General features: G+C 37.1%; 1 protein-coding gene across 4 annotated transcripts in view; it reads left to right on the plus strand.

The window, feature by feature from the left end:
* The window catches only part of LOC104142724 (ubiquitin-conjugating enzyme E2 E2), a 213,326-nt gene that overhangs the window by 10,130 nt on the left and 176,532 nt on the right, over nt 1–26,664 (plus strand). For all 4 annotated transcript variants that reach the window (XM_068935414.1, XM_068935415.1, XM_068935418.1 and 1 more), the window contains exon 3: nt 2,685–2,735. In XM_068935414.1, coding sequence (XP_068791515.1) covers nt 2,685–2,735 — 51 coding nt within the window. The remainder of the gene's footprint in view (nt 1–2,684; nt 2,736–26,664) is intronic.

The following is a 26,664-nucleotide window of genomic DNA, read 5'->3' on the forward strand; positions in this document are numbered from 1 at the left end:
AATTGTTAGAATTGTTTAAATGGAGTGATTTTTTTAAAGGACCATAATGTTTGGTACGCTTAGACTTCACTAATCATATTTTGCCTTTTAAAAAATGTGATGAATTTTTCAGTGTTATTACAGTGACTTTTTGCAAACATTGGTTAAGCAGCATACATTTACAATTGTACAAGAAAGAAATAATGTTTATTGGGGCAGTTCTACTTACTGGAGACGTAAATATGTCGATGACTAGAATAAGCAAATAAACATTGAATTTCTACCCCTCTGTAGGAATCACTAGTATGCGTATATATAGTTGGGGTGGATAGAGGTTGGAAGAAAAGATAAAGTGTCTGAAAGGTTGTTTTTTGTCTTTTCAGCCATATCAGCTGGACTAATAAAAGATTATTACCTCTCCCAGCAAATTCTTTTCCGTATATGCCCTAATTATTTCAGAATAAAAATGTTTAAGGAATGGAGTTTCTGGTTTGGGCCCGTTCCTGTTCTACCTTTGGTTCATTTATTCATTATAGCCATAAAATCAACTCGTAATGGCATAAGGGGAATTTTGATAGTGGCTGTGAGACTCTTTAGTGGGTAAGATTGTGTTTGGATCTTAACATTATATAGTAAATTAGAGTAAATTGCTCATTTTTATGTTACATGTGCCAATACACCTGAACGTTTATTTTGATATACCAGTTTCTGTGCCTGTATCTACATGCAAAATGGGTGGCAGTCATTTTTAGCAAGATGAATTTGTGTGCCTCGGGCTGGGCCTGAGCTCTTGGGCTGTGGCTTTAGCATCTGTCCCAGGAATTCGAGCTGTATTACCATGCAGGTTTTCTTTCTTAGTGGAGGGAATAAAAGCAATAGTAATCTGTTCCCACACAAGAAATCTTATGTAGGAGAAGGGGAGAGGAGGAAATATTGAGGATACATTAAATTGTTTTTCCTTCCTCCCTGCTCCCAAATGTTGTTTTTGCACTGAAGTAGCCTGTAATAAAGCCTTGGACACAGTAAGGTTCATAGGGAATGCAGACACAGTCCTCCTGCTTATGGCATCATATTCTGGCAAACCTTTAGGAATATTTCATTTGTAAACTCCTACTCTGCATGTTTAAATTTCTTTGGAGGGAGAGATGCTGACTTTTGTGCAGGTGCTGGTAGGAAGGAAAAGAGCCTTGTATTGCCAGATGTAACAGAGGGCAGGAATTCTATTGATTTGGCACAGGAGCGTAGGCCTTGGGATAACCAAAAATACTTTAACAACTTAGTTACTCTGCCTGGCGGTAGAACTCTAGTAGGACGCTGGGAGTCTGTACTGGAGCTGTCGCATTTAACATCTTTATCAGTGACCTGCAGAATGTCACAGAGTGCACTCTTATCACGTGTGCAGATGACAACAGTTGTGGGGGAACAGTCCGTACACACAAGGGCACGGCTACCATTTAGAAGGACCTAGACAGGCTGGAAGAAGGGTTTGACAGGGGCTTCCTAAAATTTAGCAAGAACAAATGCAAAGTCCTGCGCTTGGGAAGGAATAACCCTTTGTAGCAATACAGACTGGAGACTGACTGGGTGCGGAGCAGATCTGCTGAAAAGGACATGGGGGGTCTTGGCAAACAGCAAGGTAAACATGAGCCAGCGATGTGCTCAGGCCGCAGGGAAAGCTGACTGCATCCTGAGCTGTATTAACAACAGCGTAGTCAGTAAACAGAGGAAAGTGATTATCTCCCTTTACTCAGCACTTATTAGACTGCATCTGGAGTAACGTATCCAGTTCTGGGGCCCTCCATACAAGAAAGACCTAAACTGGAGCAAGTCCAGTGGAGGGGCCCTGAGCTGGCCAGGGGGCTGGAGTATTTGCACTTAGAGGAAAAGCTGAGGGAGCTGGGCCTGTCTAGCCTGGTGGAAAAGAAGGCTTCAGGGGAGACCTAAATAGGCCCCCAATACCTTTGAAAAGGTTGTTAAGAAGGTGGAGCCAGCTGTGTAGGGGGAGGGGAGGACGAGGGACAGCAGACATAAATTGAAACAAGAGAGGTTCTGACTGAATATAAGGAAAAACTTTTTGCCACGAGGACAGTCAGGCAGTGGAAGAGGCTGCCCAGAGAAGTTGTACAGGCTCCACCCCTGAAGATTTTCAAGACCCAACTGGATAAATCCCTGGGCAACCTGGTCGGATCTCACAGCTGATTCTGCTTTGAGCAGGGCATGGGACTGGATCCCTCCCAAGCTCTCTTCCACCTGAGTTACTCTTGATTCAGTAAAGTTGGGGTTTTTGCCCTGCCGCTGTTAAGGGGTGTAAGAAGCTAAGTACTCTGGGGAGCAAGGTGGAGGGCCTGAGGCATATAAGCAGAGGGGGAAATAGAGAAGGAGAGTATATGAGATGTTATTGTGTAAGTGAGCAAAGGAAGAACCTTAGTTTAAAGATAATTCAGGATTTATTTAATAGCTGTTTATGGAATAACTTATTCTGGATTGGAGGCTTGTTTTTCAGAAAAGATTTGGGAACTTGGTTTTTAGTCCCACGTTTTGTTGAGCAGTTGCACGTACGTTTATAGCATCAGCTTTTCATTGCGAATGAGAAGAATTGTATTTTATTTTCATTGATTGCTGTAGAAACATTTCATAAAGTTGAAGGAAACATTGTGAAAGAAGTAGTCCTGATAATTTCTGTTTTTTTTTTTTTTCCTCCTAAGAATTCAGAAAGAACTTGCAGAAATTACATTAGACCCTCCTCCAAACTGTAGGTAAGTTCACATGAAATTTTCTTTTTTTAAAATTTGGAATATTTATGGAAATTTCATAGAGGACTGGGGTAAATTTTAGCTATTCCTTTGCACTAACTACTTAGTAATTTTGGAATAAAAGCTGGCAGATAACGTGTTTGCCTACATACAAAGAATTGATGAGATACCTTTTGGTAACAAAAGTAACAGTAAAAACAGCACTGAAATATGATGTGTTAATACATACAGGGCAAAAATTGATTCATCCTTCAACCCGAGGTATTAAATCGATAGCATTTTGTTTGATTCTTTAAAATGTAATCTTGGTGGCAGTTACTGGTACAGTTGATTCCTTTTTCTTGCAAATTGTTAACATGCTGTTAATGTGATGGAGAAAAAAATGTTAACGGGACAAACTGTTATTAGTCTTCTGAGTATATTTCTGGTGATCAGTTATGACATTCAGTGGAAACTTACTGAAATAGAGTATACCATCCTATATCCTTTTGAAACAATTGCTTTCATGTGTGTGTGTGGTGGGTTTTTTTTGGTATGTTTGCTTGCAATGTTTTTAAAATTTGTTTTGGAATGAGTAATAAGGTAGGCCTAGAAAACCTTGCTACCTTGTGGCCCAGGCCTCATACAGTTATTTTCCGATGGCTGTCCCAGGATCCAGATCCGTCAGCTTGACATATGGTCAGTGTTGGAATTACGCCAGGGTTGTGTGGCACTGCTTAAAGGAGCCCCCGCAATAGTACCTCTCGCAGTGAGAGGTCAGACTAAATGCAGATGAATAGCTTCCATCCAGTTCTGCCAACTGATTTCAACTGATGTGGTTAGTAGGATTCATTCTATTAGTGCACTAAAAAGAAAGATTGATAGAAATAGCTGATTGCATGCAGCTTTTATAATGAATCCCAGTACGTCTCAGTATCAAATTAACCAAGCAACTGGTAGTAAAAATGACAGTCAGCTTTATTGTTTTGGTCTCTTGACAAAAGTATGTGTGAGAAAATATTCTAACAAGATTTGATGTGGTTGTGCTGGATCTCAAGATATAAGTCAAGTGGCTATGTACTGAAGCACTGCGTAGTGAAGTAGCCTTGCAATAGTAGTGTTCAAAGAGGATTTCAGTCAATTAGGATGAACAGTTCTTTGCTAGATAAAACATGTTAATAGCTAAGCTGTTCTGTCATACTTATGACTGTGTGCGAGTCTTCAATCACATCAAAGCTGTTTTCAAATGGCAGATCTTTACTTAGGTGTTGATGACTGATGCCTGTTAGTGGATTGATTTGCTGAGATGAATATAAAACTTCAGTCTGTTGTAGAAGAATGCACAAGTCTTTGAACTGAGTGTAAGGCTTCGTTTTTAAAGCAGTCATTTGTTTTAGTTTTCTGTATCCTCCCTTTGTAACAAAGCAGTTGTTTCAGTGTACAAGATACTGTTGTTTGCTTTTCTTTTACTAGCAAGTGTAAAGTGAGCATTGGCTGGCTTAGTGGAAAGCCCCGTGGTGACTTGCAATTAAAAAAAGTGAGCTGGGATTTTTCTATTTTCTGAACTATTTACACTAATGAAAAAGTAGCAATAAAACGCACTGCATGATGCTGTTTTGCAAAATCAAAAAATTACATTTAACCTCATGTGTCTGCTGCTTCAGCCCAGTTCTTAAGATACAGAATTATTTCATGTTGTGATCTTGATAGATAACCATTAGTAACTTTACTATTAGCAAATATATTTTTATAGTCAATAAGGAATCACTTCATTTAGTTTTATGCTCTGTTGACATAGCTGAAACAGTGTTTTCATTTGAACTTCATCTATTTTCTATTATAGTTAAACATTACAAAATAAATACATCAGCCAGACATGATTCTTCAGCATAATGAAGAAAGCTAGGTTGTAGTACGGTATATACCAATACGTTACCCTAAAGTATTGATTCTTAGTTTCTTGGTTTTAGTGCAATTTAGATCACTCTTATAAAACATGTTATGTCTTCTGTAAAAATACATCATATTTCATCAAGATAAGTTCCTTAAAAATATAAGCTACTTAAAACGGTTGCAATGCCAGTCCACCTTCACTTTACATCCTCTTTTATTTCAATGGGGGGATTGAGTACATAAAATAAATCATGACTGGGCAATAGGAATCAATATCAAATGTAAATGTCACAAGATGTGGAGGAAAACTGTATAACTGTTAATGCTCAAGAATACTATCTTAAGTAGTTTTTTAGGAACTTCTGATAGACCGGATATTTAACGGAATTGGAACTTGGGTGGAATATTGCAAAAATATTGCAAGACTTCTAGTTAACTACAGCAGGCCAAACTTCAAGTTTGTCTCATCCAGGAAAAAAACAAAGTGAAACGTTATCTGTAATACAGTAGCATCCCTTAATGGCATGCGGTGCTGTGGAGTCAATACAAGTTCCAAGGGAGTTGCTGCTTCCGCTTCTGCAGCAGCTGCAGTCTTAACACTTACCCCACTCATCCCCACAAAGAGAATAGGCTGTATAATCTTGTTCGTATGAAAGACGGAAAAAAGTCTTGCTGACGCTTAACGCTTTGTAGCTGGCAGATTATCAGTGTTGCAACTGGAAGCTTCTATGTAAAACTGCAGAAAGTTGTGAATTTCGGAGTTTCTTAACAAAAATAAAAATAACCCGTCACTTTGGGCTGTAAAAGTGGTTTCAATATTACAAGAAGCTAAGTTACCTGCTTTCCTAGGTATCATTGCATTTCATATTCTGTAGTTTGCATTCAGAGCAATGAAAAGACTCATAATGGCTTCATAAACTTTGGATCTTTCCCCACCAGTGAGAACGTTAAGTGTCAAGAAGCCAAGCTGGGAGGTGGGTGGGAGACAGGCCTTGTAATCACTGCTATTTTCAGAGGGACGCATGTCATAAAAAATCTGTAATACTTCACTTTTAACAGAAATAATTAGATGTTTTTGGGTATATGTTCCCCTCTTTACCTTCATTCAGAGCTTTATTTACTACTAAGAAGATCGTGAATGCTGAACAGGTACCTTTTGTATTTCACATGTGCAGCATTGTGCAGCCTTAGTATATGAGGGGACAGCGTGGCTCAATTGTGGAGATACTCTACTCTTCCCCGCCCTGTTCATTGAAACACTAAAGCCTGATTGCTAGAAATGTTGCTGCTCATAGTATACCTCTGAATACAGGCTATACCTTTTCTTAGATTTGGTAACATCTCAACTTCAAGGATCTCTTTTCTGGAAAGTATAAGAATAGTCAGGAACTCTTGTAGCTAAAAGAATGCCTTTTCAAACTTTTCTGTGCTTTGGACTGCATCTTGTCAAAGACAATAGATTTCATAGAATGTATCTCCTGTTGTCAGTGTTGTATACTGTTTCCCTTCTTGCTGGCAAGAGAACAACATCTCTGTGGCAACTCACACCAATTGCTTACATGGGAAAATAATATTTGGAAAGTATTTCATGTATTTTTAGCTTCTTTCAATGTCAGCTTAGCAGCTGGAAACAAGGAGAGCCAGCACAAAGTGAATAGCAGCTCTCTGTGGACACCACTTGGAACAACTGCTCAAAATTTTCCTATTAAGTCACTGTTGTCCCCTATCTTTTTTTCCGTCTTACAGTGTTTGCTTTTGATGTTCTCTAGCATATTTGTAACCATTCTTCTCTGTTCTGTGTGTTTACTGCAGTTCCTTTTATGTGCATAAATTTTATTTCTTTCTCCCCGTAGCAATATGGGTGATGCTTAAGGCTGAGAAACATGCTTTAAACTGTTATGAAGCTTAGTGGATAAATTGACTGATTCCTATTCCAAAATAATTTTAAACCCTGAATGTAGTTTTCTCTCTTCTATTAGTTTGGAACCATTATGCTAATTCACTGCTGCTTATGCTATTTTCATAATAGATAAATATAAATGACCAACGCATCTAATCCTAGTATTTTGCTTGTGAAAATTTATCCCACTGAAAATGCTTTTAAAGCACAGTTCTTGGGGTGATGTGGAGAGAGGTCAAAGTGGATGGAAAATCCTGCAACTCGGCTTTAGGAGAGAGGAGAATTTGTCTTACGGATGCTTCTTGCACCGTTAGTCGCTGCATTAAGTCAGCGTTCCTATTCAATATTATTGTGGCTCCGTTTTTGCTAAAACGGTGAGGCCACGATCTTCACAACTGTAAAGGGATTATGTGGATTCTGTCAATTTAAATAGTTTTCCTGTGGCCGTTTGTTTAAACGTTGCCTAGTACCACTTTAGAGCTTAGGGGACGGACACAAGTAAGGAGTGGAAAACAAACATTAGCACAATTTCATGGGAAGACAGGGTGGAGAGGAAGAGATTGCCAGCCTTGTTATACAATGCAGAGTTGTAGGGAATTAGAGAAGCAGGTGCAACAAGCCCTCATGTTATGGCCTACCCAAATCTTCCTTCCTTCCTTCCTTCCTTCCTTCCTTCCTTCCCTCTCACTCAGGGAATTTGTAAGGAGGTCTTCCTCTCTCCCCATATGTGTGTGCGGGTACGCACACGCATAGCTTTTCAATGTGAATGAAGAGATATCTTACTGTTCTTGGATCATATGCCTACTACATCAGCTTGCCTTTCAGGACGTTTATGAATAATCCTGGTTTATATATTTCCTTAATTCCATATTTATTTAAATATTTTGTCTGGAGAGGGCAATACTAATGTAAAAGCATCTCAGTTTGGGAGCTGAAGGATTCTTTTTGAAGCACTCTGCTCAGTTCAGATTTGCTTCTATTTTGGTCGATCTCCTTTAGCTTGCACTGAGAGTTTACTTACCAAATGATTTTGGTAGCTTTAAGCAGTTGCTCAGTAATACTGAATCCTCTCAGATAGCGACCACAGCCCATTTCACTACCTTTATTTGCCTATTGAATTATTTTAGAAGTGAATGCTCACTGTCCTTCCTACTCTTGTCTGCAATGCACATGCTACTTCAGTGAGGTGCTTCCTTCCTCTGTGACCAAAGAGGAAACTTGAAAGCAGTGTAGTCACAGAACAATATGTCTTTATTTGCTGGTTCCCTTATTAAACTCTGGAGGCATAAAGGATGGTCTGCATCATACTAATGGTTGTCGTGTCACTTGAAAGGAATGCAGGATTATGGGTGCTTCTGTGGCTAAAGAAAGGTTTCATCCCATTTCCGCTGATAGCGATTTTACTGGAGTACGAGCTGGGTGCCAGTTTCAAGTGAAAAAAATGCCCCAAGATCTAGCAGCTCATATCTCTATTTTAAAAGAAAGAATCAGTGATTTTGATTGTTTTAAGTTAGGCATGCAGCTGTTTGTTGCCATAGGCACGTGGCTGTGATGCACATGATGCTAATGTGTGAGCAAGATGAAAACCAGAATAAGGAATGCTTTCTTTGAATGCTTTTCCCCACCACCTTTTTCAGTCTCCCTGGTATTAAGTCTGGGCTCTCTTCCCATTATATTACATTACCCATGGAGTTTACCTTCTACCTGTACAGGCTTACTTTGATCTGCTACTTTTGTATAACCTTCTAGTAAAAACGTGACGTAGAAAACTGCATGCAACTGCCTAGGCCTCTTAAGAATTTACTGCAAATAGCAAAAATTAATCAAAAAAGGTATGTGTAGGAGTTGTGGTATTAAAGTGCAGAATCCTGCTGTTTTGAAATCTGTCATGTGTCAACATTTATTTGAGGATAAAAGAGTGAATGTAAAACCTACCTGTGTGTATGTTACAACTGCTTTATTTTTAAATTTTGGTTCCCTTTCTGCTTCAAAGCAGCAAGGAATATGTCCCCAAAACACGCAAGTTTACTATCACACTGGGATTGTATTTTACAATGGCAGCTATAGTATATTTTATCACTTGAGTTAGCTTACCTGGTTTTTATAACTGACTGTTATTTGAGATTTATTACCTTGGAAGTTTAAAGTACCTTGGGTGAAAAGTGTCAAGTTACTACTTAATATGCAGTCTGTTAATTCCTTTAGCTGTTTTTTGTTTGTTTTTACGATAGCGCAGGACAGTGTCATTTGGGTTTTAACGTCCAAAGCACATAACTATACTAAAACGTTTTTCAGGAGCACGTGTTTATTTTCACTGTAAAAGTGACCTAGGGCCTTTTGATGACATTGGTCACAAAGCATCTGTCTTTTAAAATAACGCACAGTTGTTTCTTTCTGTGGGTCTTGCATGTGTCAAGATGCACTGTACGCTAGATGGCCATCTGAAACGTAGCTGATGTTTCTGCAGTGATATGATATCTGTGAAAAAGTATATGTGATATGAAAAAATCATATGGCAGCACTGAACTGGATACCACCTTGCCTTGCATAGTTGGAAGATAGCTAAGAACCAAACATACATATTTTGAGTAAAATGAAGTTTGAATCCCCACTTGTTTCCATTTCTGCTTGCTGTGGTGGTGTGACTTTGGGACTGATTAGATGCAGCACTCAAAAGTTTCGAGATGTATCGTAGGTATCGGTAGTTGGAACATCAGTGACTATGGTTGGGGGGATGGGTAGGGATTGGGGTGGGGGGGGGGATCAAAAAAATGGACAGCAGAGCCTGCTACTGGCTGCTTGGCAGAACCAGCAACTTCACTCACTGATTATGAAGTGAGGAACTCGCTGACAACGCTCATTAATATCTCCCAGCATAACAATACCTTCATATTATTTCTGCCAGTTCTCCCAGTTTTCAAATGATAATAACTTTCCTCCCAGAAAGAAAAGAGAAAATAGTTTTAGGGAAGAATAAGAGTACTTACTTTGGTGAGCATTGTACTAGTGCAGATATGGAAGAATGGGGGGGGATGTCGGACCTTACCCCCAATTCAGCTGTCCCACGGGATATGAGCAGAGATTTTTCCATAAGGAGGGGGTCATGATGATCACCCTCCCCTTGAAAAAGGGAAGGGTAGGAAAGTGCCCCAAAAAGAGTTTGTGATGGACATGGAAGAATCCAGGGATCCCTGGTATTTGTAGTACGTGTAAAGCTCTGGTTTAGATTGTAAGTAAGGGATTATAGCAAGGATAAAAAGAAAGAAGCACTGATATTTTGAGTTTAGATAATTCTGGACAGAGGAGTTTTCTTCCACTAGCTTTATATCTAGTTGCAACTGGTCTTTGTAAGTCAATCTCTTAAGAAGTATAATAAAAGCAGTCCCTAATGCTTTCTCGTCCATAATTTTTTTCAGAATATCATCTGTAGACACTTCTTTTGACCTCTTCTATCTATCTAAAGAAAAACTTTTCCTCCCTATCTGAACATGGTTTATATGTTATATATGTATGTTTTTGTAACTATCTCAATGCAGCCCTCATTTAAAAAAAAAAAAAAAAAAAAAACACCAAAAAGCAACCTCCCCCCATCAAACCCTAAAATAAATGTGTTAACTAAACAGCCATTGCCTGCCAGCCAGCAAGGCAAGCAAAACCATACTGGCTGAAACTTTGCATCATTTTTGGGACTTTGCAAGGAAATGTTTAAATTTGTAGGTTTAAGATTTAGTTAGCTATCTCTATGGGGGGGTTTTCCAATTTTTTATTTTTTTTGCTAAATGTAGACTAGTGTCATATGTGAAAACTACTTAAGGATGAATTTCTTCGCAGAGAGGCAACAGAGCAGAGTTATTTGAAAGTGTGACCATAGAAAGTACTGTCATGCTGAACAAACAGTCACTGCCATTTCATAATAATCATATAAGAAACATACTTTTATTAGCAACTCATTACCCTTTGGTAAATTACATTTATTGAATAAATAGAAGCTACTCTGTCTGTTGGTTAAGACTGACAGCATTACTGGTAATGAAGTATTTGCTTTCTTAAATAAATGGCACAATCTCAGAAGTGCCTAATGATTTTTGACTTCAGTACACCCACATCTCATCCGGATTTGAACTCAGAGCTATAATGTAATACTTTAAAGTATTTTCTTTTTAAAAAAACTTTTAAAAAAATCTGAAAAAGTTATGTTCTTTCCTGATTTAACATTGTGCATCTCTTACTCCGGACAAGGAAAAACTAGTTTTTTTCCTCTATTCTTAGAAATCTAAAAATTATTTTCCTTCTCAGTGTGAATACTTCACTTCTGTAGCTTTTTAACAACTGTTAATTTTTTGTGCCTTTTTTTGTTGTTTGGGGTTTCTTTCTTTTTTTACGTGAACATGACAGTTGAAGGCAATGCTGTAACTTATCTTTTATTTCTGGTATATACTGAATGGGTAGAAATTTACAATTAATAGCCTGAATTTAATGGAATGTTTTCCAAAATGTCCTGGAAGAAAAGCTGCAGTTTAAGAATAAAAAGCCATGAAGTAATAACAGAGCATGCTTTACAGCATTTCAGAAACAAACTATGAAATTGATCTGGTTGCTGTTTTCTTGGTGTGCAATAAAACTTATTTATGCTGTAGTTACACATTTGCAGCTTTGTTACAAGCTTTTTGGGGTATCTAATTGGCTGCAGCTTTGAATCATATCATAACACATGCCAAATGTTGCTAATTACAATTAAGATATCTACTTGAAATAATCTTTGTTTTCATTTTCTCTGACAATTTATTTTTTTCACTTATTTACATGCCTTTAATTTTTCATTTTAACAGTTCTTCCAGCACTTTAATTTATTTTTGTTTCAAAGCTGTGGAATTGGATTAAACAGGGTTTTTTTAAACACTTCCATGTTGCTTGGAAAGGAGCCAGTTACTGTGTATCGGCTTAATAGAAACCATGCTTAGCAGTGCCTCACATATGGCAGCTCGTGTTTGTGTGGTAGGGCATCATGTATTTTAAATATTACCTCTTATACCATAGTCAAATTTATGCCAGAATCTGAAGTTTCCTCTGATTAACGTTAACAAAAATAGCAGACAGCCAACTGTTTCTGTTTTTAGGGGAAAAATATGTAATTAAATACATAATTTACTCTCTGCTACGCACAAAAGCCATATTTATGTGGCCTTTATTAATTTGAGATGCATACTGTGACTTGAGAAGGCTATAGGTGAATGATAATATACTTTCTTGACACTTTTAGCCTTTCAATACTGTAAATATTATGGAGGCCTAGACTGACTCTGTAGCTAGGACTAAAATATGAGGCTTTGTGTTTAATTCAGGAGACTAAGCTCTGCTTGAAGAACAGCCTATACACAATTAGAGCAGTTGTTAATATTTGAGTAAAGCTTGATACAAACGACAACTTAAAACTTAAATCTAAAGATTTTGAGGTTTTTTTTTTTAATGTAGAGTTTACTATCGTCATTTTGGAGGTTTTAAAGGCATTTTGTTATGGATGGTTTATATTTAGATAGTCTTTTAAATATCTAATTCAAAGGCAACTGTTGACTATACTGGTGCAGATTTTCCTTTTTCTTACAAAGATTTAAAGTTAGTCATGAATTGCACCTTTTTTTCTTAACGAAGTTTCTTCATCAGAAAATGATAACGTTCAGTAGAAAAATAGTAAATAATTGCATTCTTTCAAAATGATTGCCTTCCTTTTAGTACAGGCTGGATTGTTGTCCATTTGTTTTCAAGATTAGCTGATGTTACCAGCTGTTCAGTTTAACTTTTGTTTGGGAAGTATTGACAGTAATGACCACTGGAAATACACATCATAAATCTAAGAGATTCAGACAGGTGGTTATCCTTCACATCGTGAAGTTTAAAACTGCAAAAGGAAATTCTTTTCCTTCTATGACACCAGTGCAGTATTTTATACATCTTTCATAATTATATGGGTACTATATAATTTCTCACTTCATGCTGATATTTTTCTTTTATATCTTAAGCGTTCTCACGTGACAAAACGATATAGGTGTTTCATTACACTCTGGTTTGATTAGTGTGTTACAACATTTAAGAATTCCTGTGTGCCTGTAGTTCTGAGCTAAATAGTTTTTTTTTTTGAGGTAATTAGAATATGCTTAGAATAACTATATACTATTAGCCACAATGTCATTTTACCATAGATTTGATTCAGGAAACTTAAAAATGCTATACACTGTCACTGTTTGGTGTCTTAAGTATACTAAGTGGGCTAAATATATATATTGCCTATAAAATTGGGCATGTTATTAGGCATGAAGGAGATGGATGGAATGTGAGTAATGCATTTAATTTTCAGAGAAGTTTATGAATGAAATATTAGACGTCTGTCTAGCATGGAACTTCAGTTTTTTTGATATGAATAATTGATTACCAAGCTCATAGCTGTGGCATTTAAACTAGGATTGCAACCCTGAAAGAAATTCAGATGCAGATCACAGGGAAACTGGCTTAAGAACCACTAATATTAATGCAATGGTAGTATGTGCAGTAACTGAAAGTAACCGTGGATTGCATTTGTTAAATGTTCCGGGTAAAACTGTTGGCTAGAGTTAATTGGGTTTGAATTTAATTTCGGAAGTTTGACTAATATGAGTCTGGTACAAAAATGGCCTGTTCCTGTTTTTGGATTCTGTTGTATAGCTTGAAAAGAAAGACAATCTTGCCTAGATTTTCTTGTGGAAGAGTGTCTGGCCTTCGAGTATGGGATAGGTGTTAGCCATGATCCTTGCGACGCTGGTGTGAGATCATTCTTCTGCAGCAGGCACTGCGGGAAGCCTTCTGGCCGGCTCATTGAAAATAACTTGTGGGATAGCATTGCGCACGTTGCTCCTCTGCCATGCCAAGAGATCAAATCTGCTGGCTAATTCAGGATCTTGGCTACGGCTTCTTGTATCTCTTGCATGCAACCTGCCATATTGCCTGCTGAAAACTATCTTCTGGAGTCACTCTGTGCCTAGGGTACAAAGAGCAGGTTCTTCATCTTGCCTCTCCCTTTCATGAGGTACTTGTATAAGATCAGCCATAATCTGGCTCAGAGAAAACAGCCATCTCTAGGAAAAACAAAAAGCCCACATAATTAGCTGTTTATCTTATTTATTTGTGTTTTGTTGCAGATAAAATAAGACCTGTCAGTCTGTAAGAAATATTCCTAAAAGAGGGCTTGCTTCACTGCCATATCTTATTCACAGGAATGTCCTGTCGGTAGCAGCAAGAACAGTAAAACACTTTGACACACAGTGTGCGCATTACAAAAATGAAGTGTCATATCAAAAATGGCTGTAAACATTTTCACAGTCACTTGTCATTGCAAGTTTGAAGGTGGGAAATTTTTAGAGAAGATGACTCAATTTTCTTTCTTTGCCTGCGTGCCTGACTGCCTAGAAGGGAGGAAACATCTATTTAATATGGCATTTCAATGGGCTGTTTTGGGCACAGCTACTGGAACCCTGTTTGTCTGAGAGCATTCCTTAGCAGCTTGTCAACACAGTGATTAGGCATTAATGCAAGAGGGCTATTTTGAATTTGGATCCAGCATTAACCGAATTATAGGTTTTTGCTTTGTAAACTGTAGCCTTCAAGTAATGGGATCAGGTGATCACAAGTATCACTGGGATGGGAGACTGTCTAACTGATAAGGTATCACATAAGCAACTTGAAAATGTCATTTGAGTCTGGAAGTACTGTAGTGTAAATCAAATTTAAATTCATGATTCAAGTGTAATGACCTTGTGCATTACAAGGCTCCCTGAGAGATACTTTATTAATAATGTATATTAATAGTGAGTGTTTTGCCGTATACGTGTGGCATACATTTTTAGGTAGCCACAAATATGGCCTCAAAAGCCCACAACATGATGGCTCTCGGATGATGCATTTATAAGATGTTCTGCAGCAACCTGCTTTGCTCCTTGCTGAATACAAATAGCTGAGGGATGACAGCCATCTCAGTTTCAGCAGAATCTTTATGATTTGGATGATAATGATAATTTTATTCTGCTGCTAGTACAGAGCACTTTGCAGACTGATATCAAGGTTAATTGTCACTTTGAGAAGAAGTGAAGCACAGTCTGCCAACCTGATGCTCTGCTCAGCTGAAAAAGATAATTGTTATTCAAGTAGTATTTAAATGAGCTCAAATGCTGATAAATACACAACCAAAATATTTTATTTTTTCTCTCATGTTCATTCACTGTACTGGAGAATGAGGTCATCACTGTGTATAAATATCACTAATGGACACTGTAGTACGAACATGCTGAGTGTTTACAGAACTACAAGGATTGGGATTCCCCCAGCGTGGGCTGTGGGGAAATACTTTAGACTTGAGTTCCTCTTGTCAACACGTCCTGATTCTTTTATGTCTGTGGTTGCTTTTACCAGTTGTACTGCTAGCTTATATATGACTCCTTTATACACTGTGACCCAACCGTACTGACACATCTGTGAGCTTTAGAATTTGTACTAAGCCTTGCAAGTTATTAGGGTTATTCTGTGCTCCACGTAGCTCACATTAATTCTAAAGATGATTTTTTTTTTTTTTTTTCACTCCAGATTCTGGGATTCATAAGAAGCCCAGTGGCCAGGGAAGTAATGCAGATACATGCAAATATTACTGTCAATTGGTGGGTTGTTTTTGCTGGTATCCTTGGTAACTACACAACTTTTAAAGGGAGCTGCGTCAGCTGTATAAAACCTGCATAGCCCTATATTCCCGGAGCCGTTGTGCTGTTCTGCATTCTGGGACTGGCTATGTTCAATTTTCATATCTCCATTCGCCTTAGGGTCTTCAGAATTAAGGTTTTACCGTGCAGCTTTTCCTCTTTTCAAAATATTTTAATTTAATGGCATGTGTGAGCTTTGTTCCACCTGCTGCCACCCTGGAGGATTTTTTTTTTTTCTCTGTACAGTTTAAAAATTACCAATTGCAATGGTCTTCTAGCCTTGAGAATTGATAACTTATTTTGGTGTAGCAGTGGTTGTGTTTAGATACTTGTAATGATGTTCCTTTTCACGCTGCCAAACTGACTTTTTCTTCTTCATACATGTGAAAAGTTCTGTTGGTATGTGCAGTGATTTATTTGTTGTTGCTAATGTTTCATGGAGGTGAGTTTTGTTTGTTCCTTTTCTTTTTTTTTTTTTTTTTGGATGTTAATTTGGTGCTGGTTTTGGACCTAACTTGTAACTGGTGTAACTCTATTAGTTTTTTCATGTAAAGGGAATGATTTTTTTGCCATGACCATCCATAGCTTCCTCACTAAAGTGTTTGCATGTTACCTTTGTAGGAGGACAGTTTATTACTTACTTGTAAGAGACCGCTTTCTTGTTAATTTAATTCTGATACTTAATATGCATTATACTCCTGTGTCTAAGAAACATAAATTCTTATATGGTTTTTTTCCACTCCTAAACATTTTCACATGTTTTTGCAACCTTTTTAGATTCTCTATGGCTTTACTATCTTTCCAAGACTAATGAAGTTTTTAACAAACAAAATGGAAAATGGCCAACTTGTAACTGTTAGTGCATAGCATAATCAGCCATACGTGGTTTGTTTATTATAGCTCAGCAGTAGAACAATGTTTCAAAGAGAAAACACGCAGAGATGATTAGCAAGTACCACCCCAGTGATGTGAGACTGCCCAACTACAGAAGCATTCTAGTTGGGTTATTTGTATGAGTATTTAAGTATATTCTTAATGTTTTCTTGTCATGATGGGCACTGGTAGTGTGTAACTTCAGTAGCCATTTATGCTGAGATTCTATAAAGAAATAATGGGAGGTTTTGCTTGGGTAAATGGATGTGGTGTACAGGTGTAATGAATACCATCTGCTAGTTTGTACAGCTACCGAACCACTTGGAGATTATTTTATGCAAATGCAAAAAGGTGAAAAATGTGTGGTGTGAGGGCATTTATTTTCAAGCAATAAAATGTTTATCAGATATGCATCAAAGGTATAGATAAGTAACTTCAGGATTTATACTGTAGCAGTTAGAATGGCTACAGAATGGGCATACCATCTGACTGCATATTGATTGAAATGAAGAAATGAAATTGGAAATAGCAATGCAGTGCAATAAGTAATGGAGAGAAGAGTCGATTGCATAATAGTTGTTATTATTATTGCTTTTCAATCTATTTTGCAGAAACTGTTGCAAGCAAGCTTTTAGAAAAACAAAGCAAGAAACCAAAACACAACCGGGGAAAAAACTGTTACTGATAGTTTACCACAAGAATCAAAAAATATTTGACTCGTATAATGCTGTGCTACTGCTTGGTCAGTTGAAATATGAGAAGTTTTAAATTTATTCACTTTTAGAACTTTCATTATCACTAATATTTCAGATAATATTCTGTGGCCTTCTGTAGCAAGTGTGAAGATAGCATTCCACTGCAAATTCTTGCCTTCATCTCGGTTATAGAAAGCGGTCAGTCACTTGAGAATTCAGTATCAAATATAGACTGCTTGTATAGTGAATAGAAAAAGCTAAATTTGCTGCATATCTTTGGAGAGACAATATATTAGTGTCCATTTTCTCAAGAGTAAATGCCATTCAATCCTAAAACTTTCATGGAGTTTACAGATTCATTTTGGTGACTATTCTACTTACTCTGCAGTAAAATAATTGGCTTGCAAGCCTTATGCTATTTTCTTCCAGCTTTTGCTCTGCGTTCTTTCATACTCCTTGGTATAGTGACTTGAATCATTAGCTGTATCTAAATATGCAGGCTGCCAAGCTGATGAATTTGTTAATTAAAATCGGTTCAAAAATAATTTAAAAAGTGTACAGATAGATTTTTACGTTCTTTAGTTTGTGTCTTATTTAGGGTTATATTAAGTCTATTGACTTTAAACAGAATCAATGTAAAACCTGTTTCTAAACGTTTGTGCAGCTTTTTGACTGGTTTAACTAAAAGTAGTCTTAAATCATGTATTTTACATAGATTTGCATTGTTTGAGTATAGGCAAGCCTTCAGTTAAATGTCTGTTTTGCTACTCTCTCGTGACAAAAAGGGGGATGGTCCAGAAACTAAGTAAGTCTGCTGGAAAAGTATAAAGTAACCATAGTGAACGTCTTTGTCTTTACAAATGTGATTGGTTTCGATGACCTTATTTGATGGGAACCTTATTTTACCACAAAAGGTACTTTTTGAGGCAAGGTTACTGTAAGTCATCCAACAACATTTTTTTGATGGAATCTTGTGTACAGTTTTCATTATAACATTTTTTTGTTGTTGATGAAAGCATGAATATTCCGGTATTTTTGAGTCATTTGAAACAGTGTTTCTTGTTAGACCTGAAGTATATCTTGTGTTTCCAGAAAACTGATGGAAACTGAAGTTTAAACATAGAGAACTAGTGGAATGGATGTGCAAATCTTGCCCTAATTGAATTGACTGTTAAGTTTGGCCTGATGTTTCAATCTACGAGTTAATGAGTGAACTTCAGAATTTGCGAAACTGTTTCATTGGAGCAACGTGCAACTCTTTTTTTTTTTTTTTTTTTTTTTTTTTACTCTCCCAGATTGTATTGTTTTATTTTTAGCCTTTTAAACAATAAAATTATTAGTTGACTGTTCTCTTTAACAGTAAAATTAAATTTTGTGAAGTGCTTTCACTTGTTTACTTCAATGAACTAACTGTAAAGTGATGAAGAACTCGGTTCTTTATTTTGAACAAAATTTTTCCACGCTTAGAAGTTACTGAATTCCTTTGCATTTACTGCATTTCCTTTTGTATCAGAAGCAGAGAGCCAGCCATTTCATTAAGGCTGTCTAAATTCATGCAGCTCAAATCCCTCTTCAACATGTAACCCGTTTCATATGGTCAGACACATCTAACCTCAGATACAGGAAGTGATTGATCCACACCTAACGTTAGAGCGATTCTGCAGAGTTGCCAGCTACGTGTTACCAGCAGCAGTGTAGATCCTAGTCTGCATGACTGGAGCTTCCTGCCTCCCCTAGCATTCTCTCTCACCAGCATGGTAGAATGGTAATAAGCATTCAAACAATCCTATTTTATTCAAAACTTGCTTTTATACTACAGCAGTAAATACTCCAGTCCTTTTTCTGCTCCTGAAAGCAGTAACTAAATAGCTCAACAAAAAAAAGGAGCACGTGATACTCCTAAACTTTACATGCCTTCTAATGGTTTTCAGCCAGCAAGAAAAGCCTTACTGATAGACATTGAGCATGTTATAGATAAGATGAAGAACTGGGACTGAAAAAGAAAATAAAAAATCAGGACCAGTACTGACTCTGTACAGACTCATTTCAGGTGCTGCTGCACTAAGCTGCTGAAGATAAATCTGAGGGAGCAGGAGAGGAATTCCTGAGGCAGAAGGTAGAAGCAACTCTTGCCCAAGACAGGGAAGGAGAAATCATCTTGGGGATATGTGGAACACTGCTGATTCTTTGGGGGAAGGCTCAGCTGCTAACAGGTTGGGAGTCATTAATGTAGCATATAGACCACATTAAAAAAGATATAGAATTATGCAATGATTTTTTGTGATAAATACTGCATGTGCATTTGTTTGAAAGACTATTTCAGAGGAATATAAGAAACATCCAAGTTAGGGTTAAATTTAGTAAAAAGTTTCAGTCAAAGAGAAAAAAATTTTTTTAAATGATATCCATGTATTTTTTTTTAAAGATAGAATATGTTTCTTCTGTTTCAGAATTTTTTTTGTTTAAAACATTTTAATCCTTTAAAGAATGCCTTTGAAGGGCTGAAGATTAAGGCTAGATGCGTTGATCACTCTGGATTACAGTGTTTCAGTTTTGCATCACTTTTTTCCTTCCTTAAAATTAGTTTTATAAAATTAAAAATAAAAAAAAAAAGTTCTATGCAGTCTGCTGACTTTCCAAACCATTGGGATTCATTTATGACAATTTGATCCATTCTTATGACTATAAAGACTTGTTCAAACTTGAAAACTGGAGAACCAGTTAATGCTTCTGACTTCTGATTATCATGCTCCCAATAATTTTATTATTAAATTGAAATTATATGATAGTGAGCTTAAATTATGGTAAACTTAAATTACAGTAACTTAAGTTGTATTGAATTTAAATTATTGAAATTGTATCGTTATAGCTATAGCTTAACGGAGAGCAGCCAGAGTAATCTCAGTATTATTTCACATGAGTTTAAAAACTGGGAGGGTTCCTGTTGCTGACAGTCCACTTAAAAACAAGTATTTTCCTGAGTTATCTCTGTCTGAAGAGCCACAAGATTCCTCATTTAAGAGGTAAAGATTTCTGAAAAAGCTTTTGAAAATAGCTTTTAAATTACCATCCAGTTTGAAGTAACCGATCCAGGGGATGAATTTAACAAGAATACCTTTGCTGCCAATTTGTTCTTGTATAAACATACCTATTGTAAATAGTCATATGTTTAAGCAAGAACTCTATGTAAAGTGCATTAGTGAACCTGTTCATCATTAAAAATGCTAGTGACAGAGCATGTGACATAGCAATGGCCTCTTCATACCACAGAAGCTAAAAGAAACTATGTATATAGTTATCTGCCTAAGTATTAAAAATGAGAGGAAAAAAACATATGTATACTGAGTGTGCACTGAATTGTAATTGCGTTTAGACTGTAGATTATCTGCAGTAGGATTTGAGGAAAAATACTCCTTGTAATGCTTTTAACTTTAGTAACTAGATTTCAGTCTTTTGTGTTGTTTCGTGGCTCATCATAGCCTCTTCAATTTGTTCTCTCTCTCTCTCTCTCTCTCTCTCTCTTATTTATTTATTGGTAAAATGAACAATGCCAGAGTGCATTCTTGGACTGCGAAACTCAATTGTCTGTATCACTGAATTATTAGACCAATCTGTCAAGGTTTTGGCCAGCATCAGCTAGTATTTTCCCAAACAATTCCTGGCTAGGGAGAGGGAAAGCTCAAGGACGTTTCCATCAGCCGGATGCGTAGTTTGAAGAGTGAGGGGATATGGACGCAGGCTGTTCTGTGCCAGTTGGCCTTAGTGCCAGAAGACAGTCCTGGCATGTTTAATTTACTATTGTAGGCACAGTCTTTATTCCTTATACACCACCATGAAAAGAAACTGTGTTAATCTGGGCACCTTTCCATGTTGAAGATATATATCATATATATGAGGGGATATATATCATTTGTCTATTAGATTGCTTCCAGGTTTCACCTTACCACTGGGTCCTGTTGAAAGACCAACTTTTATAACTGTGATTGGGCTCTATTTGCCTCAGAGTGAGAGCCACCAGGTGACTCTGGGAAATACCTCAGTGGGCTGTGGTTTGCATAATTGTCTAGACAGGATGTTTTTGGAATGTAACTTGGTCTTCTGAATGCAATGTTGTGTTAGTGTGTTGGTGTATTTTGGTGTTGCTACGTAGCAATTCATGTATCTTAAAACATAATAACACTGATGTTAAAAGGTGATGCAGATTTCATGGAAACTATGTGAATTTAAAAGAACCCTATATGCCGAAAGGGCACACAGTAATTGCCTTCCAGCCTTGCACTGAGAGGTCAGGACTTTGGCATGTGATTCTAGCTAGCTGCCAAGAAATATCACCCGTAGCCAGTTTTACTATGCAGAGTCGTTGCCATTGATGATGGTCACTGTTGCTAGCCTTGCATAGCTGAAAGAATAAGGCTGTCAGTTCACATATGTGTCTGTAGACTTCACAAATTATGTTAAAAGGTGATACGAAAAGATGTTTTAATCAAAAGAATATTTGTATGAAGCTTTTAGCTTTCGCTGGCTGAAAAGCCTATGAGATTTCACTTTGCAGTGGCAGAAAATAATTCTTCTACAAGTTTAACTCTTCAGATGTAAAATGTTTGAAAAAAAGCTTCCAACCTCTCCAAAAGCTGAGCTGTTGTTAGCCTGGTCAAAAGTTACCAAAACGTACGTTATAATTCTTTAAATGGCTGCTCAGTGACTTTTTACATGGGAGGATAATTGATGGTGTCAGTTTTAATAAATAATTCATCAGTTCTTTCTCTTTGATTGTATAGCAGGATTTGTGGATAATAGAGGTCTGAGGAGTAAGTGTGACTGATGAGAATGGATGGCATATTGCTATCCATCCTGTCACTTTTTACCACATATAAAAATTGAATTTGAATTATTGACCATCCCACAGCGTATTTGTTCTCTCACTGTGTGTGGACTAAAAGGCAATTACTAAATTTTGTGTGCCTGAAGTAACCAATGCTAGCTACATAGCTCTAGTGTTGGCCTTAATGAATTTCCTTTTCTAAATGGATAGGTGTTCAGTAGGAGAAGGTGAAATTTACTTTTTCAATTCTGAATTTCATTGAGTTTAATTTTTTTTTGCAGTTTAGCCAAAAAAAAAAGTGCATTTACTTTTCCAAAGTCAAAATGTACTTACACTTTTTCACTCTATGAAATGATTATTTGATTCTGATAATTATGATGAATGCTTTATATAGTGAAATGAGATGGTCAATAAATTCAGCTTTATAATAGCATTTATTCTTCTGTGTGTTTCTGTTTGACATAAGGCTAACTACATTTGGATAATTTGACTGATTCTGCCAAACTACTCTATTTTTTTCCTTTCTTTTTTGCCTCAGTTGTAGTTCGTTATTCATCAGCTCTCAGTCTCTTCCACTTTATGTTCATATTCAGTTTAAATAGGAATTCTGAGAGACTGTGCTCGATTCCTAGACACATGTTTTTTTCCTGTGGTTATACCCAGAAATCAAAGTATTACTAGGTGTTTATTTGGGTGTGTGTAGGGAGAGCAAGAGATCATTTCCGTCCACCGTATTTCTTGTCTGTTTTCCATTGGAGGTTTTGAGCTATCGTCCTTTCTTTCAGGGTTCGCTAAGCCCTGAATGTGGCTGTAGCATGGTAAATTTTGTCTCTGCGCTTATCTGCCTTTTTCCTAACCTAAAGTAGATCAATTAGTGATAACATCATCTAATTGTGAGTAGAATAAACAAATTATTTCTCTCCTTTGAGAGATAATACATTATTACTACTTGATAATGTTATTACTACTTTTTGAAGCTGATATGATCAGAGAGTTGCAGTAGAAGCTTAATGTACTTTTACATATTTCCCCAAAACAGAAAAGAGAAGCTCTACTTGAAATGTGAAGTAAAAAGGTTGGCTTCTTCCATTTTCCAAAAGATTGCATATTGAGTGATTTCTTTTCTCTCTATTTTTGGCCTCTCTTCCTATATCAATTTCATCTATCCCAAAAGTTCTCCCTGTCAAAATAAATCTAAACTCACCTTTGCTACACCATGTGTTTAACTGTGCTGTCTCTCTGCAGCCTTACAGATAGCACTGGGAGCCCTCCAGAGCATACAATTCTGCAGTCTGCTCCTCAGCCTTCCACCTCACTCTTTAAACTTTGCTCCCAGCCCTTCCTCCATTGCTGGTACTCATAGGAGCCACAGAGGCTAGTTCTTCCCAAACACTCTCCAGGTGTTACACAGATACCAAGATACCAAGTGAAGTCTGCTAATTTGGTGCCTAGAAGGCTGGTCATATGGTCTTCGTGGACATCATTTATCAGGCACGAAGCCAGTTTATTAAGCCTCAGCTTCAGGGGCAAGGACTTCAGTGGAACAGGATATAAGACTATCCTCTGGAGGATGAAGAGGGAGATCTTAAGTGTAGAAATCTCCTTGCTTGTGAGCTCTCAATTTGCCCTCTTACCCCTTTCCTTCCCAGTGCTGAGCTTTCCTCCTCCTAAGCATCAGCAATAGGGAATGATATCCTGGAGGTCATATTGCTCTGTGACATCCCTGCAAGTCTCTTGTTGGCCTGTTTGTGTGTTTTTTCTTCAGTTTGGCCATGTTGCCTCCAAAATGAAGTACTTTATCTCTGGCATATATGAACTGCCTGCAACAGGTGCATACATGCTTTGTGTGTTTTGTGATGCATTAACTGAGAAATCTTCAATTGCAAACTTGGTCTTACAGGATTGTATAATGCCACAGCGTGCTTCTGTTTGTTTGTAACTCTTAACTTCTTCTGTATACGTGTGTTACAGAAGAGACAAGTAAGTTAGCACAGAGAGAGAACAGAGATCTTGTAGTCCAAGTGGCTTGATAGCTCACCATGAGGGATGCAAAGTAGTAGAGCATATTGCAAGACTTCTGTTAAAGCCAAAAGAAGTTTGAACTTCAGGATTAGGTTTTGAATTACATTAATGAGAAATCTCTGGAGTGAGGCTTGACTTTTTGATGGGGGACAGGACAGGAAGGTATTTGGGTAGACAGTTGAAGGTCCACAGAGATAATGTGGAACGCCAGCACAAATGAATGGATAGTACTGTTAAGTTGCTTGCTCCAGAATGAAACTTTTCCAACTGAATCAAAATGCCAGGCATATGCTGGTCACATCAGTGGATAACGACCTGTGTCCTGGTTTAAAACGAAACAAACACTCCATAGTTATTCAACTCTGTCTACAATGGTGATTTATATCTTCTGCAGATTGCGTGTGTATAAAACATAACAGGCAAGGAAATTGTAGTCATAATGCATTTAAAATAAATTCATTTCTAATGTGACTATCTGGAAGTTAAAAAATTTTCACCAAGTGTAGAGCCTAATGCTATGTTATTTTACCTGATTTGTTATTTCATTCAAAAACCAGCATTAGTATAATCTGCAGACATTCTAGCATAATAGTGGGTTTCTAGAAGTAGCTAAACAGCAAATAAGATTATGTTTTTGTATGTCAGTCATATATGCTCTGCACTATTTTCTGTAAGGATAATGGAATACCACTCTATGGTTTAAATTGGCTTAGCTTCTGAACTCTATTTTAAACCTTCATAGCAATAAGCTTGTACTCTGTAATATATGCTCAATTCTGTAATGCTAAGCTTACATATATTAAAGCTTCAGCTTCCAGTAAATATTCCTGTTAGTGAAGCCATCTCTCCTAACTTCTCCTTCTTGTCTTTCTGAAGAATAGAAATATAGCTTTGATGTTATTTTTGTTTACCTTTTAATCTCATTTTCAGTGGTAAAAGATTATGTAATCACAGTCTCGTTTCCAAAGTTTTTAGAGAGGAAGCTCAGTGGCTAATTTCAACCAATTTGACAGGAAAGTAGGAGTCTCAAAAATGCTAAATTCCTACAATAAGCCTACGCACCATATGGCCCAGAGCCCACGTGTAATACTTGCAGCTATTGCTTTCGTATGCCAGGGGCCGGGGGGCAACATGTTCTCCCTCATCATATAGTCAGAGAATTGCCCAGAAAACCAGAGAGCTGACTTCACCCAACAGCTTCTCCAGTGAAAAGAGCTTGGTGGCAGCACAAAGGTTCTCAGCATGCTTCTCAACACTCTTTGGCTGTTTTGGCACATGTTTAATATTAAAAGAAAAATAAGTTTTGGAAATTCTTCCATCTGTGTGTACCACAGTGAGGGAACTGCTGCTTTGGAGAGAGCTAGAACAGAGAATTGCCCTGGTACCTTTTCTCTGTCCGACCTTCCCACCCACCTTGTCAAATATGGGGAATTTTGAGAGAGCAATGAGCTGATTGGCATTCTTTAAGTATTATGAAGTTTTGCTTTGAACTTTATTCTTCAAAGACATGATAGTGCAGTTCTTATTCAGGCAGTAAGTTTAAGAGAAGATGTGCTTCTGTGACTGTAGGATTAGACTCCAAACTGGCTTGTAGTGAGGCAGCAGTCAGTGAAACGCTGTGTTTACCTATGATAAGATTCAAGTTTCCTTTGGTGGACAAGAAAGGGAAGATGTTAATTTCTACAAGGTTATGACCATTCTTAAAAAGAAAAAAACAATCAAACTACTGTGATTTTTGGAGGAAAAAAAAAACTTCGCAATGTCTGTCTGGATCTAAGACAAATGGTTCTGTATCTTTTGGCACACTGTAGCCAATGAGACAAAAATGCCCTCCTGCCTTTCCCTCCAAAATAAAATGAGTTTAGTACTTCTCTTAAGTGAAAGTAGTAGAGGACTTCCCTATATTTGAGCATATGTTCAAAACTGCATTTGTTACTAATTTAGCTGTCAGGTGTGTGGGATGAATATTCAGCTCCCAAATGATATAACTGTATCACTTCAGCACAGACTGCATTTAATGGTAGAATAAAGAATTCAAAAATTGGTATTATGTTGCAGCAGTTGGTGTGTCCTGGAGAAGGAAGAAGAAACAGCAAGGTGCTTATTTATTGTTAGTATTATAGGGGCAACTGAAATGTCAGAATATGCTTCCTAGTTAGCCTGTTGTGAGGGGAAACAGTTTCACAGCAACAAACTACTGGTATTAAACCAGGAAAGTCCCTGATTCTCTTTTTATTGTCTTACTTGCCTATGTATTCCTGTCTGTCCTGTCAACTGCTCCTTTCCTCCCAGTACAATTTTTTTTTCCCCCAATCACTAGCCAAATTCAACCAAGTCAACAGGGAAAAGATATATTTCAGATATATTAAATTCATATAAGGTTCATGAAAATTAGCAGGCTGATAAAGAAGAGACCTTCACCCTTTCTCCCTGTTGGGAATATTACCATGCAAATACAACCCTTATTAGACATTAGAGAATGCACATGATACCTCAGCCCTGAGACACAAACCCATAAGTAAATGGTTACTGGCACCATTTTGCTCATTTCATATTTTTACCTGCTGATTTTCAGTTTGTTTGGTTTTTTTTGTGAAGGTCAGGGAGAAATAAGGAAAAGATGATGTTCCATTTTAAAAAAAAAAAAAAAAAACCCTTCCATTTCAATTCAGCATTTCTTTTAAAATTGTAGCAAGCTTTAGAAATGTTTTTGCTGTTTTTTGAAGAGCTATGTTTTTTGAAGGCAGTATGATAAGTATTGCATGTCCCTGGTAAATATAGGTTGCAGTCTTTTCTTTTGCCTTGAAAAATCTTATGCTGTAACCTTCCTCTGACAGTTGTAATTGGAATAAAAAACTGCCGCATATCTGTTCTTGAACTAGCGTTAATCCAGCAATAAAGCAGCTTTGTGGTTTATTATTCCCATTTTATTTTAAAATGAAAAAAAATCATGGCAATTAAAGTGCTGCTGAAACATTAAGAAACAAACGGGGGAAAAAACCTTGTAAACTGAAAAACAGTGGAAAAAGAA

The sequence above is a fragment of the Struthio camelus genome, chromosome 2 (genome assembly GCF_040807025.1).
Source record: "Struthio camelus isolate bStrCam1 chromosome 2, bStrCam1.hap1, whole genome shotgun sequence".
NCBI lineage: Eukaryota > Metazoa > Chordata > Aves > Struthioniformes > Struthionidae > Struthio > Struthio camelus.